Source organism: Oncorhynchus kisutch, linkage group LG18 (genome assembly GCF_002021735.2).
Source record: "Oncorhynchus kisutch isolate 150728-3 linkage group LG18, Okis_V2, whole genome shotgun sequence".
In the NCBI taxonomy this organism is placed as follows: domain Eukaryota; kingdom Metazoa; phylum Chordata; class Actinopteri; order Salmoniformes; family Salmonidae; genus Oncorhynchus; species Oncorhynchus kisutch.
This window is the reverse complement of record NC_034191.2, coordinates 4,204,491-4,222,642: the sequence shown is the minus strand read 5'-3', so window position 1 is coordinate 4,222,642 and position 18,152 is coordinate 4,204,491. Positions and strand designations below refer to the sequence as shown.

The window sequence follows — 18,152 nt, the reverse complement described above, 5'->3', positions numbered from 1 at the left end:
GGTGGTGGGCAGTGGGGGCAGCATACAGGACAAGTCCACAGAGCTGTGTGTGGTGCGCTTTGAGAAGGAGGTGGCAGGGGTGGGCACGGCGGGCTGCGAGGTGACGGTCACTCTGGACAGTAAAGGTTCCCAGCGTCTCTCCTCGTCCTCCTCACCCACCTGCATGGCGTCCATGCCCAATGCTGTATCTGGAGGCTCGTCGGGCGCCGGCTCGCCCCAAGAGACCGGGAAGGGAAGTCCCTCCCCTTGCTGCATCCACACCTCTCTGGCCACTCCCCGCTCACGGACTCGCAAGCGAGGAGGTGGAGGAGGGGCAGCAGCGGGAGGTGGGGATGGTAATGACGGCGACCCGGCCATCTCCCCAGACGAGGACAGTCCGTGTCCGGCGGGGTCGTCGTGTTCGTCGCGCTGCGTCTACTGCCGCTCCGTGTTCAGCCAATCAGAGAATGGGCGGGGCCGCTGCCGGGACGCCCCCGACCCTGCCCTACACTGCCTGCACCAGTGGACCTGTGTGTGGTGCGCAGAGAGCCTGCTGTATCACTGTATGTCGGACTCAGAGGGCGAGTTCTGGGAACCGTGTTCCTGCGAGGACTCTTTAGGGGAGGGCCGTCCCCACCCTCTGTGCTGTGCCCGCTGGCTGGCCCTCCTGGCTCTGTCCCTGTTTGTGCCCTGCATGTGCTGCTACCTGCCCCTGCGAGCTTGCCTGCGCTGTGGAGAGAGGTGCGGCTGCTGTGGGGGGAAGCACAAGGCCGTTCGGTGAGGCCAGGCTGGGGGAGGCTAGACCCAGGGGGGGTTGGGCAGTGGGGAGGGAGAAGGGGCTAGACCCAGGGGGGGCTGGGCAAGGCTAGACCCAGGGGGGCTAGACCCAGGGGGGGCTGGGGAAGGCTAGACCCAGGGGGGGGTTGGGCAGTGGGGAGGTAGAGGGGGCTAGACCCAGGGGGGGTTGGAGGGGGGCTAGATCCAGGGGGGGCTGGGCAGTGGGGAGGGAGAGGGGGCTAGACCCAGGGGGGGCTGGGGGAGGCTAGACCCATGGGGGGGTTGGAGGGAGGCTAGACCCAGGGAGGTTGGAGGTGTTTTGGGGGCTAGACCCAGGGAATTTGGAGGGTGTTGGGAGGGCTAGACCGAGGGGGGTTGGAAGGTTTGGGCAGTGGGGAGGGAGGGGGGTTGGAGGGGGGCTAGACCCAGGGGGTTGGAGCATTTTGGGGGCTAGACCCAGGGATGTTGGAGGGTGTTGGGAGGGCTAGACCTAGGGTGGTTGGAAGGTGTTGGGCAGTGGGGAGGGAGGGGGGTTGGAGGGGGGCTAGACCCAGGGGGGTTGGAGGGTGTTGGGCTCGACCCAGGTGTGAGGGAGGGTGTTGGGCTCGACTTAGGGGGGGGAGGAGGGTGTTGGGAAGGGGGGCTAGACCCAGGGGGTTGGATGTGTGTTGGACTTTGGGGTGAAGAAACAGACTGTATGGAATGGAGGAGATAGAAAGAGAGGGAGCACAGGGGACGATGAAATGCGCTCTCTTTGAGCGGGTAGACTCAGATCTCTTAACCTAGCCCCCCACCAGCCTTCCACTCTCTCTTTGAGGGGGTAGACAGATCTCTTAACCTAGCCCCCCACCAGCCTTCCACTCTCTCTTTGAGGGGGTAGACAGATCTCTTAACCTAGCCCCCCAACAGCCTTCCACTCTCTCTTTGAGGGGGTAGACAGATCTCTTAACCTAGCCCCCCACGGCCCCCAACAGCCTTCCACTCTCTAATTGAGGGGGTAGACAGATCTCTTAACCTAGCCCCCCACGGCCCCCAACAGCCTTCCACTCTCTAATTGAGGGGGTAGACAGATCTCTTAACCTAGCCCCCCACCAGCCTTCCACTCTCTCATTTCAAACTGGACCCTTCTTTCCCTCAATGGTTCATGTCTGCTGTGGAGGGGGATGTCTATCAGTTTAACACCAGTACCTACAGTATGGGTGGGGGACGTCTATCAGTGTAACACCAGTACCTACAGTATGGGAGGGGGACGTCTATCAGTGTAACACCAGTACCTACAGTATGGGAGGGGGACGTCTATCAGTGTAACACCAGTACCTACAGTATGGGATGGGGACGTCCATCAGTGTAACACCAGTACCTACAGTATGGGAGGGGGACGTCTATCAGTGTAACACCAGTACCTACAGTATGGGAGGGGGACGTCTATGTGGCTGCCCTGCACACAGAACACGGAACGACCCCAGGTTGAATGAAAATCACCAGGAGCCTTCATAGAGGAGTTACCATCGTTACTGAGGACTGGCTGCTGATTGTTCTGTCAGGGGTCAGAGGTCAGAGAAGAGACTGATGATGTGTGTACACTGTTTCAACTGTCAGTTTTTGTTTTTGTTTTAATTTAGGGAGAAAACAAAAGGACGTTTATATATATATGATTAGAATTTTGATTGGTATATTTGATTAAACATGTTGACAGGACCCCATCACAGACACTGGAATGGTGTTTTGAAATTACCTCTGGAACTACCCCCCAGAGAGAGAGAGAGAGAGAGAGAGAGAGACAGAGACAGAGACAGAGACAGAGACAGAGACAGAGACAGAGACAGAGACAGAGAGAGAGAGAGACAGAGAGAGAGAGAGAGAGAGAGAGAGAGAGAGAGAGAGAGAGAGAGAGAGAGAGAGAGAGAGAGAGAGAGAGAGAGAGAGAGAGAGAGAGAGAGAGAGAGAGAGAGAGAGAGAGAGAGAGAGAGAGAGAGAGAGGGAGAGGGAGAGGGAGAGTGAGGTGAGTGTACTGTATTACAGCACTAGTGTTGTCTTGGGGGTGAGTTCAATATTTAAGTACGAGCACAGTGTTGGGTTAGGGTTCTAGAGGTTAGTGGTATAAGGGAGCAGTATATGAGGATGTGTATAGCAGATTGCTGCGTGGAAGAAGAGGTTAAACAGGACATTCAGAAAGTATTCAGACCCCTTGACTTCAACAACATTGTTACATTACAGCCTTATTCTAAAATGGATTCAATTGTCTTCCCTTCAATCTACACACAATACTCCACAACGACAAAGCAAAAACAGATTTTCTTTCAAATTTATTAAAACCAAACTTAAATATGACATTTAAATAAGTATTCAGACCCTTTACTCAGTACTTTGTTGAAGCACCTTTGTCAGCGATTACAGCCTTGACTCTTATTGGGTATGACGCTACAAGCTTGGCACACCTGTATTTGGGGAGCTTCTCCCATTCTTCTCTGCAGATCCTCTCAAGCTCTGTCAGGATGGATGGGGAGCGTCGCTGCACAGCTGTTTTCAGGTCTCTCCAGAGATGTTTGATCGGGTTCAAGTCCAGGCTCTAGCTGGACATTCTGAGACTTGTCCCGAAGCCACTCTTGTGTTGTCTTGGCTGTGTGCTTAGGGTTGTTGTCCTGTTGGAAGGTGATCCTGGTCCTGAGCGCTCTTGGAGCAGGTTTTCATCAAGGATCTTCCGTTCATCTTTCCCCTCGATCCTGACTAGTCTCCCAGTCCCTGCCGCTGAAAAACATCCCCACAACATGATGCTGCCACCACCATGCTTCACCATAGAGATGGTGCCAGGTTTCCTCCAGACGTGATGCTTGGCATTCAGGCCAAAGAGTTCAATCTTGGTTTCGTCAGACCAGAGAATCTTGTTTCTCCTGGTCAGAGTCTTTAGGTGCATTTTGGAAAACTATAAGCGGGCTGTTATGTCCCTTTTACTGAGGAGTGACTTCCGTCTGGCAACTCTACCATAAGGCCTGATTGCTGGAGTGATGCAGAGATAGGAGAACCTTCCAGAAAGGCAACCATCTCCACAGAGGAACTCTATAGCTCCGGTCACCTCCCCCGATTGCTCAGTTTGGCCGGGCGGCCAGCTCTGGGAAGAGTCTTGGTGGTTCCAAACTGTGTTTGTGTTTTTGGGGACCTTCAATGCTGCAGACATTTTTTAGTACCCTTCCCCAGATCTGTACCTCGTCTCAATCCTGTCTCTGAGCTTTACGGACAATTTCTTCGACCTCATGGCTTGGTTTTTGCTCTGACATGGTGGGACCTTATATAAGACAGGTGTGTGCATTTCCAAATCATGTCCAATCAATTGAATTTACCACAGGTTGACTCCAATCAAGTTGAACATCAAGGATGATCAATGGAAACAGAATGCACCTGAGCTTAATTGAGTCTCATAGCAACGGGTCTGAATTTGCTCCAATGTATACAATCCTGTTTTTGCTTTGTCATTATGAGGTATTTTATGTAGATTGAGGGGGAAAAATATTAAATCAACTTTAGAATAAGGCTGTTTACGTAACAAAATGTGGAAATACCAATCTGTAGCCCCCCCCCCACCCAGCCATGTAAAAGGCCAATCTGTAGGCCCAACCCCCCCCCTTACCCAGCCATGTAAAAGCCCAACCCCCCCCCCCCCCCCCACCCAGCCATGTAAAACACCAATCTGTAGGCCCAACCCCCCCCCATATACAAGGCCAATCTGTAGGCCCAACCCCCCCCCCCCCCCCCACCGATGAAAAACCCCAATCTGTAGGCCCAACCCCCCCATATACAAGGCCAATCTGTAGGCCCAACCCCCACCCACCCCCCACCCACCCCCCCATGTAAAAGGCCAATCTGTAGGCCCAACCCCCCCCCACCCATGTAAAAGGCCGATCTGTAGGCCCAACCCCCCCCATATGTACAAGTCCAATCTGTAGGCCCAACCCATGCCTTCTAACGTGACTAGGCACCACGGAAAAAAATACAGGGCACTGAGGTTGTTCTAATAAGAGGAAGTGACCCAGCCATGACGCGGAGGTAAAAGTGATCAGTGTATTGTGGGTCTGACACACACACACGTTTTAATGGCACAGGGAGTTAACGCAGTTAAACATCTCTCTGTATAAACTGTTAGACTGTCCATAGCTCTGGGGTCAGATGGTGGTAGTTAACCCTACACATGCTGGTGATCAGGGATGCATATGAAGATTGCCTGCTAATACTGTTCAGACCGGGCACTTTTCAACTATCACATGACCCGGGCTAGTAGAAAGTGTTCCACTAGCCCAGTCTGTTCCACTAGCCCAGTCTGTTCCACTAGCCCAGTCTGTTCCACTAGCCCAGTCTGTTCCACTAGCCCAGTCTGTTCCACTAGCCCAGTCTGTTCCACTAGCCCAGTCTGTTCCACTAGCCCAGTCTGTTCCACTAGCCCAGTCTGTTCCACTAGCCCAGTCTGTTCCACTAGCCCAGTCCGTTCCACTAGCCCCGTCTGTTCCACTAGCCCCGTCCGTTCCACTAGCCCCGTCCGTTCCACTCTGTTCCACTAGCCCCGTCCGTTCCACTAGCCCCTTCTGTTCCACTAGCCCGTCACTCCAGTGCTCAAAATCCATCTCTGCTGGTGATGTGGTAGATATAGATTAGAATGAGAGAAACTAAATTGATTTGGTGGAACACAGGAGACAGCTCTCGGTTCAGACATCATGTATTGGGCTAAACACGGAAATCCCAGACCTAAAACATCGTGTCAGATGTTATGTGCATCTGTCCATGAGAGATTATGTATAGGCTGACATGTCTGCTTGAGAGTATGGAGTGTTTAAATCGCTGTGTTAATCTACCAGGAAACAGAGGATTGAAGAGGAACCTACCTTCTCTTGATGACACCCCTCTAAATCAGTGGAAACTTGAGTACAGTATAGGAGGGGGACGTCGATCAGTGTAACACCAGTACCTACAGTATGGGAGGGGGACGTCTATCAGTGTAACACCAGTACCTACAGTATGGGAGGGGGACGTCTATCAGTGTAACACCAGTATCTACAGTATGGGAGGGGGACGTCTATCAGTGTAACACCAGTACCTACAGTATGGGAGGGGGACGTCTATCAGTGTAACACCAGTACCTACAGTATGGGAGGGGGACGTCTATCAGTGTAACACCAGTACCTACAGTATGGGAGGGGGACGTCTATCAGTGTAACACCAGTACCTACAGTATGGGAGGGGGACGTCTATCAGTGTAACACCAGTACCTACAGTATGGGAGGGGGACGTCTATCAGTGTAACACCAGTACCTACAGTATGGGAGGGGGACGTCTATCAGTGTAACACCAGTACCTACAGTATGGGAGGGGGACGTCTATCAGTGTAACACCAGTATCTACAGTATGGGAGGGGGACGTCTATCAGTGTAACACCAGTATTTACAGTATGGGAGGGGGACGTCTATCAGTGTAACACAGGTTACTATGCCCAGGTAGTGCTCAGACCCCTGTCCTCCCCAGACCAGTCACAGAGCCCCCAGATGGCAGAAGTACAACTCTAACCAAAGTGTTGCTTAAATGACTATCATTCCCTTCAAATCACTGACACATCAACTGATCTGTACACACACACAATATCCAGGTTAGCTGTTGATATGACAAACTAGTCTGACACACACAACAGTATATTTATACCACTGATATGTTTGATCCACACACACAGGGGGAGCCAGGCTACATGGTATCTCAACCCAGTACTGAGACAGGCTACATGGTATCCCAACACAGTACTGAGAGAGAGAGAGACAGGCTACATGGTATCTCAACACAGTACTGAGAGAGAGAGACAGGCTACATGGTATCTCAACACAGTACTGAGAGAGAGAGACAGGCTACATGGTATCTCAACCCAGTACTGAGAGAGAGAGACAGGCGACATGGTATCTCAACCCTGTATTGAGCGAGAGACAGGCTACATGGTATCCCAACACACTACTGAGAGAGAGAGACAGGCTACACGGTATATCAACCCAGTACTGAGACAGGCTACATGGTATATCAACACAGTACTGAGAGAGAGAGACAGGCTACATGGTATCTCAACACAGTACTGAGAGAGAGAGAGACAGGCTACATGGTATCCCAACCCAGTACTGAGAGAGAGAGACAGGCGCCATGGTATCTCAACCCAGTATTGAGCGAGAGACAGGCTACATGGTATCTCAACCCAGTATTGAGCGAGAGACATGCTACATGGTATCTCAACCCAGTATTGAGCGAGAGACAGGCTACATGGTATCTCAACCCAGTATTGAGCGAGAGACAGGCTACATGGTATCTCAACCCAGTATTGAGCAAGAGACCGGCTACATGGTATCCCAACACACTACTGAGAGAGAGAGACAGGCTACATGGTATATCAAGCCAGTACTGAGAGAGAGACAGGCTACATGGTATCTCAACCCAGTACTGAGACAGGCTACATGGTATCTCAACACAGTACTGAGAGAGAGAGAGAGAGAGAGAGAGACAGGCTACATGGTATCCCAACCCAGTACTGAGAGAGAGACAGGCTACATGGTATCTCAACACAGTACTGAGAGAGAGACAGGCTACATGGTATCTCAACACAGTACTGAGAGAGAGAGACAGGCTACATGGTATCTCATCCCAATACTGAGAGAGAGAGACAGGCTACATGGTATCTCAACCCAGTACTGAGAGAGACATGCTACATGGTATCCCAACCCAGTACTGAGAGAGACAGGCTACATGGTATCCCAACCCAGTACTGAGAGAGACAGGCTACATGGTATCTCAACCCAGTACTGAGAGAGAGACAGGCTACATGGTATCTCAACCCAGTACTGAGAGAGAGACAGGCTACATGGTATCTCAACCCAGTACTGAGAGAGAGACAGGCTACATGGTATCTCAACCCAGTACTGAGAGAGAGACAGGCTACATGGTATCCCAACCCAGTACTGAGAGAGAGACAGGCTACATGGTATCCCAACACACTACTGAGAGAGAGACAGGCTACATGGTATCCCAACCCACTACTGAGAGAGAGACAGGCTACATGGTATCCCAACCCAGTACTGAGAGAGAGAGAGACAGGCTACATGGTATCCCAACCCACTACTGAGAGAGAGACAGGCTACATGGTATCCCAACCCAGTACTGAGAGAGAGACAGGCTACATGGTATCCCAACACACTACTGAGAGAGACAGGCTACATGGTATCCCAACCCAGTACTGAGAGAGAGAGAGACAGGCTACATGGTATCCCAACACACTACTGAGAGAGAGACAGGCTACATGGTATCCCAACCCACTACTGAGAGAGAGACAGGCTACATGGTATCCCAACCCAGTACTGAGAGAGAGAGAGACAGGCTACATGGTATCCCAACACACTACTGAGAGAGAGACAGGCTACATGGTATCCCAACACACTACTGAGAGAGACAGGCTACATGGTATCCCAACCCAGTACTGAGAGAGAGACAGGCTACATGGTATCCCAACCCACTACTGAGAGAGAGACAGGCTACATGGTATCCCAACACACTACTGAGAGAGAGAGACAGGCTACATGGTATCCCAACCCAGTACTGAGAGAGAGAGACAGGCTACATGGTATCCCAACACACTACTGAGTGAGAGACAGGCTACATGGTATCCCAACCCACTACTGAGAGAGAGAGACAGGCTATATGGTATCCCAACCCAGTACTGAGAGAGAGACAGGCTACATGGTATCCCAACCCACTACTGAGAGAGAGACAGGCTACATGGTATCCCAACACACTACTGAGAGAGAGACAGGCTACATGGTATCCCAACACACTACTGAGAGAGAGAGAGACAGGCTACATGGTATCCCAACCCAGTACTGAGAGAGAGACATGCTACATGGTATCCCAACCCAGTACTGAGAGAGAGAGACAGGCGACATGGTATCCCAACCCACTACTGAGAGAGACAGGCTACATGGTATCCCAACACACTACTGAGAGAGAGACAGGCTACATGGTATCCCAACCCACTACTGAGAGAGAGAGAGAGACAGGCTACATGGTATCCCAACCCAGTACTGAGAGAGAGACAGGCTACATGGTATCCCAACCCAGTACTGAGAGAGAGACAGGCTACATGGTATCCCAACCCAGTACTGAGAGAGAGACAGGCTACATGGTATCCCAACCCACTACTGAGAGAGAGAGAGAGACAGGCTACATGGTATCCCAACCCACTACTGAGAGAGAGAGAGACAGGCTACATGGTATCCCAACCCACTACTGAGAGAGAGAGAGAGAGACAGGCTACATGGTATCCCAACCCAGTACTGAGAGAGACAGGCTACATGGTATCCCAACCCACTACTGAGAGAGAGAGAGACAGGCTACATGGTATCCCAACCCACTACTGAGAGAGAGAGAGAGACAGGCTACATGGTATCCCAACCCACTACTGAGAGAGACAGGCTACATGGTATCCCAACCCACTACTGAGAGAGAGAGACAGGCTACATGGTATCCCAACCCACTACTGAGAGAGAGAGAGAGACAGGCTACATGGTATCCCAACCCACTACTGAGAGAGAGAGAGAGAGACAGGCTACATGGTATCCCAACCCACTACTGAGAGAGACAGGCTACATGGTATCCCAACCCACTACTGAGAGAGAGAGACAGGCTACATGGTATCCCAACCCACTACTGAGAGAGAGAGAGAGACAGGCTACATGGTATCCCAACCCACTACTGAGAGAGAGAGAGAGAGACAGGCTACATGGTATCCCAACCCACTACTGAGAGAGACAGGCTACATGGTATCCCAACCCACTACTGAGAGAGAGAGACAGGCTACATGGTATCCCAACCCACTACTGAGAGAGAGAGAGAGAGGCTACATGGTATCCCAACCCACTACTGAGAGAGAGAGAGAGACAGGCTACATGGTATCCCAACCCACTACTGAGAGAGACAGGCTACATGGTATCCCAACCCACTACTGAGAGAGAGAGACAGGCTACATGGTATCCCAACCCACTACTGAGAGAGAGAGAGACAGGCAACATGGTATCCCAACCCACTACTGAGAGAGACAGGCTACATGGTATCCCAACCCACTGAGAGAGACAGGCTACATGGTATCCCAACCCACTACTGAGAGAGAGAGAGACAGGCTACATGGTATCCCAACCCACTACTGAGAGAGACAGGCTACATGGTATCCCAACCCACTGAGAGAGACAGGCTACATGGTATCCCAACCCACTACTGAGAGAGACAGGCTACATGGTATCCCAACCCACTGAGAGAGACAGGCTACATGGTATCCCAACCCACTGAGAGAGACAGGCTACATGGTATCCCAACCCAAGGCCCCATTCTTACATCTTAATAAATGTGCCTTTTGATTTGATTAATCAATAACCTGATTTCGTAGTAACTCTGTATTTAAGTACTATTTTCATTTTATTTTGGGGGAGGAGGGGGGGGGGGGGGGGGTCAATTAATTTATTTCTGCCGATGTGCATTTTAATATGTATTTATTTGTTTCAAAGTAATTACTGAAATATGACCTGTTTATTTATTTAATGAGATATTTATTCTGATTGGTTAATTTAATGTGTTCATCTTCCGTGCTGTCTGACTCTGTGCCAATGTGCTGCTTTGAGGTGTTCCATATCGTGGGTTGGTATCATTAAACACTCCTCTATATTTTAAACAAACGCTTCCTGCCTCTGTGACACCTGCATGTCATTCAGTCTGTTACCATGGAGTTGAGGGGAGCTGACAGAGCTTCAACCAATAAAGAAGTCGAGATGAAACCCAACAAAAATCACATGACCGGAAGAAAGAGGCGTGACTCTTGATTTTATTATAAAACAGTATTCACTGAAACCCTTCAGGTTGTTGATTTCTCCATAGCAGTTAATTGAAGGCCATTACTTTGTCCTGATCAGGTGATCTAGACAGGAAAATTTAGTGTCTCTCAACGTGCATGTGCTGTCTTCTTGGTGTTTAAGGATCTCTGTTTCAACGTCCAGAGTGCACGTGCTGTCTCTTGGTGTTTAAGGGTCTCTGTTTCAACGTCCTGAGTGCACGTGCTGTCTTCTTGGTGTTTAAGGATCTCTGTTTCAACGTCCTGAGTGCACGTGCTGTCTTCTTGGTGTTTAAGGATCTCTGTTTCAACGTCCAGAGTGCACGTTCTGTCTCTTGGTGTTTAAGGATCTCTGTTTCAACGTCCAGAGTGCATGTGCTGTCTCTTGTGTTTGAGGATCTCTGTAGAAGTGAGCGTCAGGTCCTTGTCACAGACATCACAGTGGTAGACTCTGGCCAGACTGGAAACAGAGAAGGAAGAGGAGGCTGCCTTCACATCATCACCCTCTGAAACAGACAACAGCATCTGTCAGTTAGCTTCATTCCTAGAGATCATATTACATATATACAGGGCATTCAGAAAGTATTCAGACCCCTTTATCCACATTGTGTTACATTACAGCCTTATTCTAAAATGGATTAAGTTGTTTTTTCCCGCTCATCAATCTACACACAATACCCCATAATGACATCACAATACCCCATAATGACATCACAACACCCCATAATGACATCACAGCACCCCATAATGACATTACAATACCTCATAATGACATCACAATACTCCATAATGACATTACAATACCTCATAATGACATTACAATACCCCATCATGACATCACAATACCCCATAATGCCATCACAATACCCCATAATGACATTACAATACCTCATAATGACATCACAACACTCCATAATGACATTACAATACCCCATCATGACATTACAATACCCCATCATGACATCACAATACCCCATAATGACATCACAATACCCCATAATGACATCACAATACCCCATAATGACATTACAATACCCCATAATGACATCACAATACCCCATAATGACATCACAGCACCCCATAATGACATCACAGCACCCCATAATGACATTACAATACCTCATAATGACATCACAACACTCCATAATGACATTACAATACCTCATAATGACATTACAATACCCCATCATGACATCACAATACCCCATAATGACACCACAATACCCCATAATGACACCACAATACCCCATAATGACACCACAATACCCCATAATGACATCACAATACCCCATAATGACATCACAATACCCCATAATGACATCACAATACCCCATAATGACATCACAATACCCCATAATGACATCACAATACCCCATAATGACATCACAATACCCCATAATGACATCACAATACCCCATAATGACATCACAATACCCCATAATGACATCACAATACCCCATAATGACATCACAATACCCCATAATGACATCACAATACCCCATAATGACATCACAATACCCCATAATGACATCACAATACTCCATAATGACATCACAATACCCCATAATGACATCACAATACCCCATAATGATATCACAATACCCCATAATGACACCACAATACCCCATAATGACATCACAATACTCCATAATGACATCACAATACCCCATAATGACATCACAATACTCCATAATGACATCACAATACCCCATAATGACATCACAATACCCCATAATGACATCACAATACCCCATAACTATAGAAAGTTTTGCAAATTTATTACAAATAAAAAAACAGATTTCCATAAGTATTCAGACCCTTTACTCAGGACTTTGTTGAAGCACCTTTGGCAGCGATTACAGCCTTGATTCTTCTTGGGTATGACGCTACAAGCTTGGCACACCTGTATTTGGGGAGTTTCTCCCATTCTTCTCTGCAGATCCTCTCAAGCTCTGTCAACTCCCTGTTGGATGGGGAGTGATGCTGCACAGCTATTTTTAGGTCTTTCCAGCGATGTTTGATTGGGTTCAAGTCCATTCTGAGACTTGTCCCCAAGCCACTCCTGCGTTGTCTTGGCTGTGTTCTTAGGGTCATTGTGCTGCTGGAAGGGGAACCTTCACCCCAGTCTGAGGTCCTGAGTGCTCTGGAGAAGGATCTCTCTGTACTTTGCTCCGTTCATCTTTCCCTCGATCCTGACTAGTCTCCCAGTCCCTACCACTGAAAAACATCCCCACAGCATGATGCTGCCACCACCATGCTTCACCGTAGGGATGGTGCCAGGTTTCCTCCAGACGTGACGCTTGGCATTCAAGCCAAAGAATTCAATCTTGGTTTCATCAGACCAGAGAATCTGGTAAACTCCAAGCAGTATGTCATGTGCCTTCTACTGAGGAGTGGCTTTTTAATTATAATATTTTTTTTTTACCTTTATTTAACTAGGCAAGTTAAGAACAAATTCTTATTTTCAAAGACGGTCTAGGAACAGTTGGTTAACTGCCTGTTCAGGGGCAGAACGACAGATTTGTACCTTGTCAGCTCGGGGGTTTGAACTTGCAACCTTCCGGTTACTAGTCCAACGCTCTAACCACTAGGCTACCCTGGCCACTCTACCATAAAGGCCTGATTGGTGGAGTGGTGCAGAGATGGTTGTCCTTCTGGAAGGTTCTCCCATCTCCACAGAGGAACTCTGGAGCTCTGTCCGAGTGACCATCGGGTTCTTGGTCACCTCCCTGACCAAGGCCCATTCTCCCCCGATTGCTCAGTTTGGCCTGGTGACCAGCTCTAGGAAGAGTCTTGGTGGTTCCAAACTTCTTCCATTTCAGAATGTTGGAGGCCACTGGTTTCTTGGGGACCTTCAATGCTGCAGACATTTTTTGGTACCCTTCCCCAGATCTGTGCCTCGACACAATCCTGTCTCAGAGCTCTACAGACTATTCCTTCAACCTCATGGCTTGGTTTTGCTCTGACATGCACTGTCAACTGTGGGACCTTATATAGATAGGTGTGTGCCTTTCCAAATCATGTCCAATCAATTGAATTTCCCACAGGTGGACTCCAATCAAGATGTAGAAACATCAAGGAAGTCTCATAGCAAACGGTCTGCATACTTATTTAAATACATTTGCAAAATTCTAAAACTGTTTATGCTTTGTCATTATGGGTGATTGTGATGTCATTATGGGTGATTGTGATGTCATTATGGGTGATTGTGATGTCATTATGGGTGATTGTGATGTCATTATGGGTGATTGTGTGTAGATTGATGAGGGAAAAAAATAATTGTATCCATTTTAGAATAAGGCTGTAACGTAACAAAATGTGGGAAAAGGGAAGGGGTCTGAATACTTTCTGAATGCCCTGTATTCTGCATCCCAAATAGTACCCTTTCCCCTATATAGTACACTACAATTAACCCTCTGCCATAGGGCTCTGGTCTAAAGTAGTGCACTATATAGGGAATAGGGCTCTGGTCTAAAGTAGTGCACTATATAGGGAATAGGGCTCTGGTCTAAAGCACAATATAGGGAATAGGGTGCTATAGGGCTCTGGTCTAAAGTAGTGCACTATATAGGGAATAGGGCTCTGGTCTAAAGTAGTGCAAAATATAGGGAATAGGGTGCTATAGGGCTCTGGTCTAAAGTAGTGCACAATATAGGGAATAGGGTGCTATAGGGCTCTGGTCTAAAGTAGTGCACTATATAGGGAATAGGGTGCCATTTGAGCCTCACCTTGGTCCTGGTTGTCCTGCTGTTCCCCAGGTGGCCTGCAGGTGGCCTCGTGGCTCATCCTCTCCAGCGGTGTGACAGGACTGTACAGGTCACAGTGGGGACAGGACCAGAACGTACGCAGACACTCACTGTAGAGGTCCTTAGAGTCCTGGGGAACAGACACATTACAGTACAGACACATTATAATACAGACACTACAGACACATTATAATACCGACACTACAGACACATTATAATACAGACACATTATAATACAGACACATTATACTACAGACACATTATACTACAGACACATTATACTACAGACACATTATACTACAGACACAGTACAGGTCCTTAGGAGTGAATCACCAGATCACTAAATTTACCTGCTAACTTTGACAAACATTCAGACAACGTAATAATCTACTTCCTCACGGCACAACGCCTCGCGGCTCAACGCCTCACGGCACAACGCCTCGCCTCACGGCACAACGCCTCGCCTCACGGCACAACGCCTCGCCTCACGGCACAACGCCTCGCCTCACGGCACAACGCCTCGCCTCACGGCACAACGCCTCTCCCCTATTGGATAGTGTGTGTACGTATTGATATGAAGGCTGTGAGCCTTTTTAATAAATCTACGTAGTTCTGTCCTTGAGATGTTCTGTATCATGTTTCATGTTTTGTAATAAACCCCAGGAACAGTATCTGCTGCCTTGGCAGGAACTAACAGGGATCCATAATAAACCCCAGGAAGAGTAGCTGCTGCCTTGGCAGGAACTAACAGGGATCCATAATAAACCCCAGGAAGAGTAGCTGCTGCCTTGGCAGGAACTAATGGGGATCCATAATAAACCCCATGAAGAGTAGCTGCTGCCTTGGCAGGAACTAACAGGGATCCATAATAAACCCCAGGAAGAGTAGCTGCTGCCTTGGCAGGAACTAACAGGGATCCATAATAAACCCCAGGAAGAGTAGCTGCTGCCTTGGCAGGAACTAACAGGGATCCATAATAAACCCCAGGAAGAGTAGCTGCTACCTTGGCAGGAACTAATGGGGATCCATAATAAACCCCAGGAAGAGTAGCTGCTGCCTTGGCAGGAACTAATGGGGATCCATAATAAACCCCAGGAGGAGTAGCTGCTGCCTTGGCAGGAACTAATGGGGATCCATAATAAACCCCAGGAGGAGTAGCTGCTGCCTTGACAGGAACTAATGGGATCCATAACAAACCCCAGGAAGAGTAGCTGCTGTCTTGGCAGGAACTAATGGGGATCCATAATAAACCCCAGGAGGAGTAGCTGCTGCCTTGGCAGGAACTAATGGGGATCCATAACAAACCCCAGGAAGAGTAGCTGCTGCCTTGACAGGAACTAATGGGGATCCATAATAAACCCCAGGAAGAGTAGCTTCTGCCTTGGCAGGAACTAACGGGGATCCATAATAAACCCCATGAAGAGTAGCTGCTGCCTTGGCAGGAACTACTGGGGATCCATAATAAACCCCATGAAGAGTAGCTGCTGCTTTTGCACGGTGGACCCCAGGTTGACCCTCGGTGGACCCCAGGTTGACCCACGGTGGACCCCAGGTTGACCCAGTAAATAGTTGGGAGCATATATAGTGTTGACTAACTGTCTTTTCCTAAAGTTTACTCTGCGATATTCAGAAATGTTCTGATATGTTTTGGTCTGCGTCAGCTCGTGTTGTTGACTCATCTGATTGGTTAAATCAAAGCTAGAACTGGTCTATGGTTGCTTGTGGAGTGTGGAGTCAGTTATCCATCTGTAGTTGGTAATATGATAACCTCTACTCACAGTGAGGCAGTTGTAGGTGAAGTATTTGGTGACTTGGAGGCCTCCCTTGATGGTGTCAGGTTGCGCCTCCACCCCAGGGAAAAGGGGGTTTGGGGCATGGGGCTCAGAGAACTCGGACTGGGCCTGGGGACCTACGTAGAGGTTCTGTACCTGCAGGCCTGTCAAACGACGTAGACTGTAGCTCACCTGGAGTGGACGGACAGACAGACGGAGAGGACAGACAGACAGGCAGACAGACACCTCAGTTGGGGGTGTTCTCATGATGTTATCTAGACAATAAACGAGGGACGTGATGATTAGACATGAGAGCTTTTCCTGGTCAGATCACATGGTAGGAAAAACAAAGTCCTAGTTTCTATGTTATAACTAGAACCCACAGTTAAAATAACCTCTTGAAGCTAGGGGGCACTATTTATATTTTTGGAAAAATAACATTCCCAAAGTAAACTGCCTATTTCTCAGGACCAGATGCTAGAATATTAGAATATGCATATAATTGACAGCTTAGGATAGAAAACACTCTAAAGTTTCCAAAACTGTAAAAATATTGTCTGTGAGTATAACAGAACTGATATTGCAGGCGAAATCCTGAGAAAAATCCAATCAGGAAGTGACTCTTATTTTGAAACCCCTGTCTTTCTATGCATCCCTATTGCCCATTGAAAGGGATATCAACCAGATTCCTTTTTCTATGGCTTCCCTAAGGTGTCTACAGCCTTTAGACGTAGTTTCAGGCCTTTATTTTGAAGAATGAGCGTAAACGTCCACATTGCGTAAGTGGTCATTTGTTGGCTCTCAGTGTGATTTTCGCGCTAAACAGAGAGGAAGCCATTTTTCCTCCCGGTCCTAGTGAAAAACCAATTGTCCCGGTTGATATATTATCGAATAGATATTTGAAAAACACCTTGAGGATTGATTATAAAAAAAAACGTTTTCCATGTTTCTGTCGATATTATGGATATAATTTGGAATTTTTGTCTGCGTTGTCGTGACCGCTATTTCCAGTGGATTCCTAGGCATAACGCATCAACCTAACGGAGGTATTTGGATATAAAAAAATATCTTTATGGAACAAAAGGAACATTTGCTATCTAACTGGGAGTCTCGTGAGTGAAAACATCCGAAGATCATCAAAGGTAAACGATTAATTTGATTGCTTTTCTGATTTTCGTGACCAAGTTACCTGCCGCTAGGTGTACATCATGTTTTGCCTCAAATATCGATAAACTTACACAAACGCTTGTATTGTTTTCGCCGTAAAGCATAATTTCAAAATCTGATACGACAGGGTGATTAACAAAAGGCTAAGCTGTGCTTCTCTATATTTCACTTGTGATTTCATGAATATGTTCTAGTAAGATTATTTGACCGTTGCGCTATGCTATTTAGCGTAGTTTATGACAATTATCCCGGATCCGGGTACCATATTATAAAGTAGTCTTCCTCAACGTTAAAGGTTAGGTGTTCCTGTACCTCAGTGTATAGCAGGAAGCGGACCAGTCCTTCACTGAGTTTCTCCAGGTCTTTACGGGAGAGCCCAGGTACCCCCAGCCCCTCTCCCCTCCCAGCCTTGGCCCTGCTCCCCGCTCCGGCCCCCAGAGTGCCCTGTCCCAGCTGGGCTAGCAGGAGGCGCTCCCAGTCGGCCCTGAGAGTGAGGGAGGTGGACAGAACCTTCAGAGCCCCCTCTCCTGTCAGTCCTACCTCCAACCAGCCATCCACCACCAGCCTGGTACAGTCAGCATTACTGTCCAAGGAGTTAGCTACCAGCAACAGGGCCTGGAAGGGGACACGAACAGACAGTCAGGAGAGAAACAGTGCAGACAGGAACCATAAAAGCTGTGTTCTGAAACCAGCTCTGACACGGATAACATTTCAGTCTGAGGTGGATCTTTGTCAGGCATCGAGCTGAGACTCTGACCCGGTACTGACCTGTTAGGGCTGGGACTCTGACCCGGTATTGACCTGTTAGGGCTGGGACTCTGACACGGT

At 48.4% G+C, this 18,152-nt stretch overlaps 2 protein-coding genes across 2 annotated transcripts in view; one reads left to right on the top strand and one right to left on the bottom strand.

The window, feature by feature from the left end:
- The window catches only part of spred3 (sprouty related EVH1 domain containing 3), a 67,537-nt gene extending 66,739 nt beyond the window's left edge, over positions 1–798 (top strand). The window contains exon 5 of the mRNA XM_020473293.2: positions 1–798. This exon is cut by the window's left edge and continues 266 nt beyond it. Coding sequence (XP_020328882.2) covers positions 1–760 — 760 coding nt within the window. The 3' untranslated portion in view covers positions 761–798.
- A 9,804-nt stretch (positions 799–10,602) lies between these two features.
- The window catches only part of dhx34 (DEAH (Asp-Glu-Ala-His) box polypeptide 34), a 33,065-nt gene continuing 25,515 nt past the window's right edge, over positions 10,603–18,152 (bottom strand). The window contains exons 13-16 of the mRNA XM_031795745.1: positions 17,637–17,939; positions 16,164–16,349; positions 14,368–14,515; positions 10,603–11,145 (exon numbers count right to left, since the gene is read on the bottom strand). Of these exons, the coding sequence (XP_031651605.1) occupies positions 10,997–11,145; positions 14,368–14,515; positions 16,164–16,349; positions 17,637–17,939 (786 nt within the window). The 3' untranslated portion in view covers positions 10,603–10,996. The remainder of the gene's footprint in view (positions 11,146–14,367; positions 14,516–16,163; positions 16,350–17,636; positions 17,940–18,152) is intronic.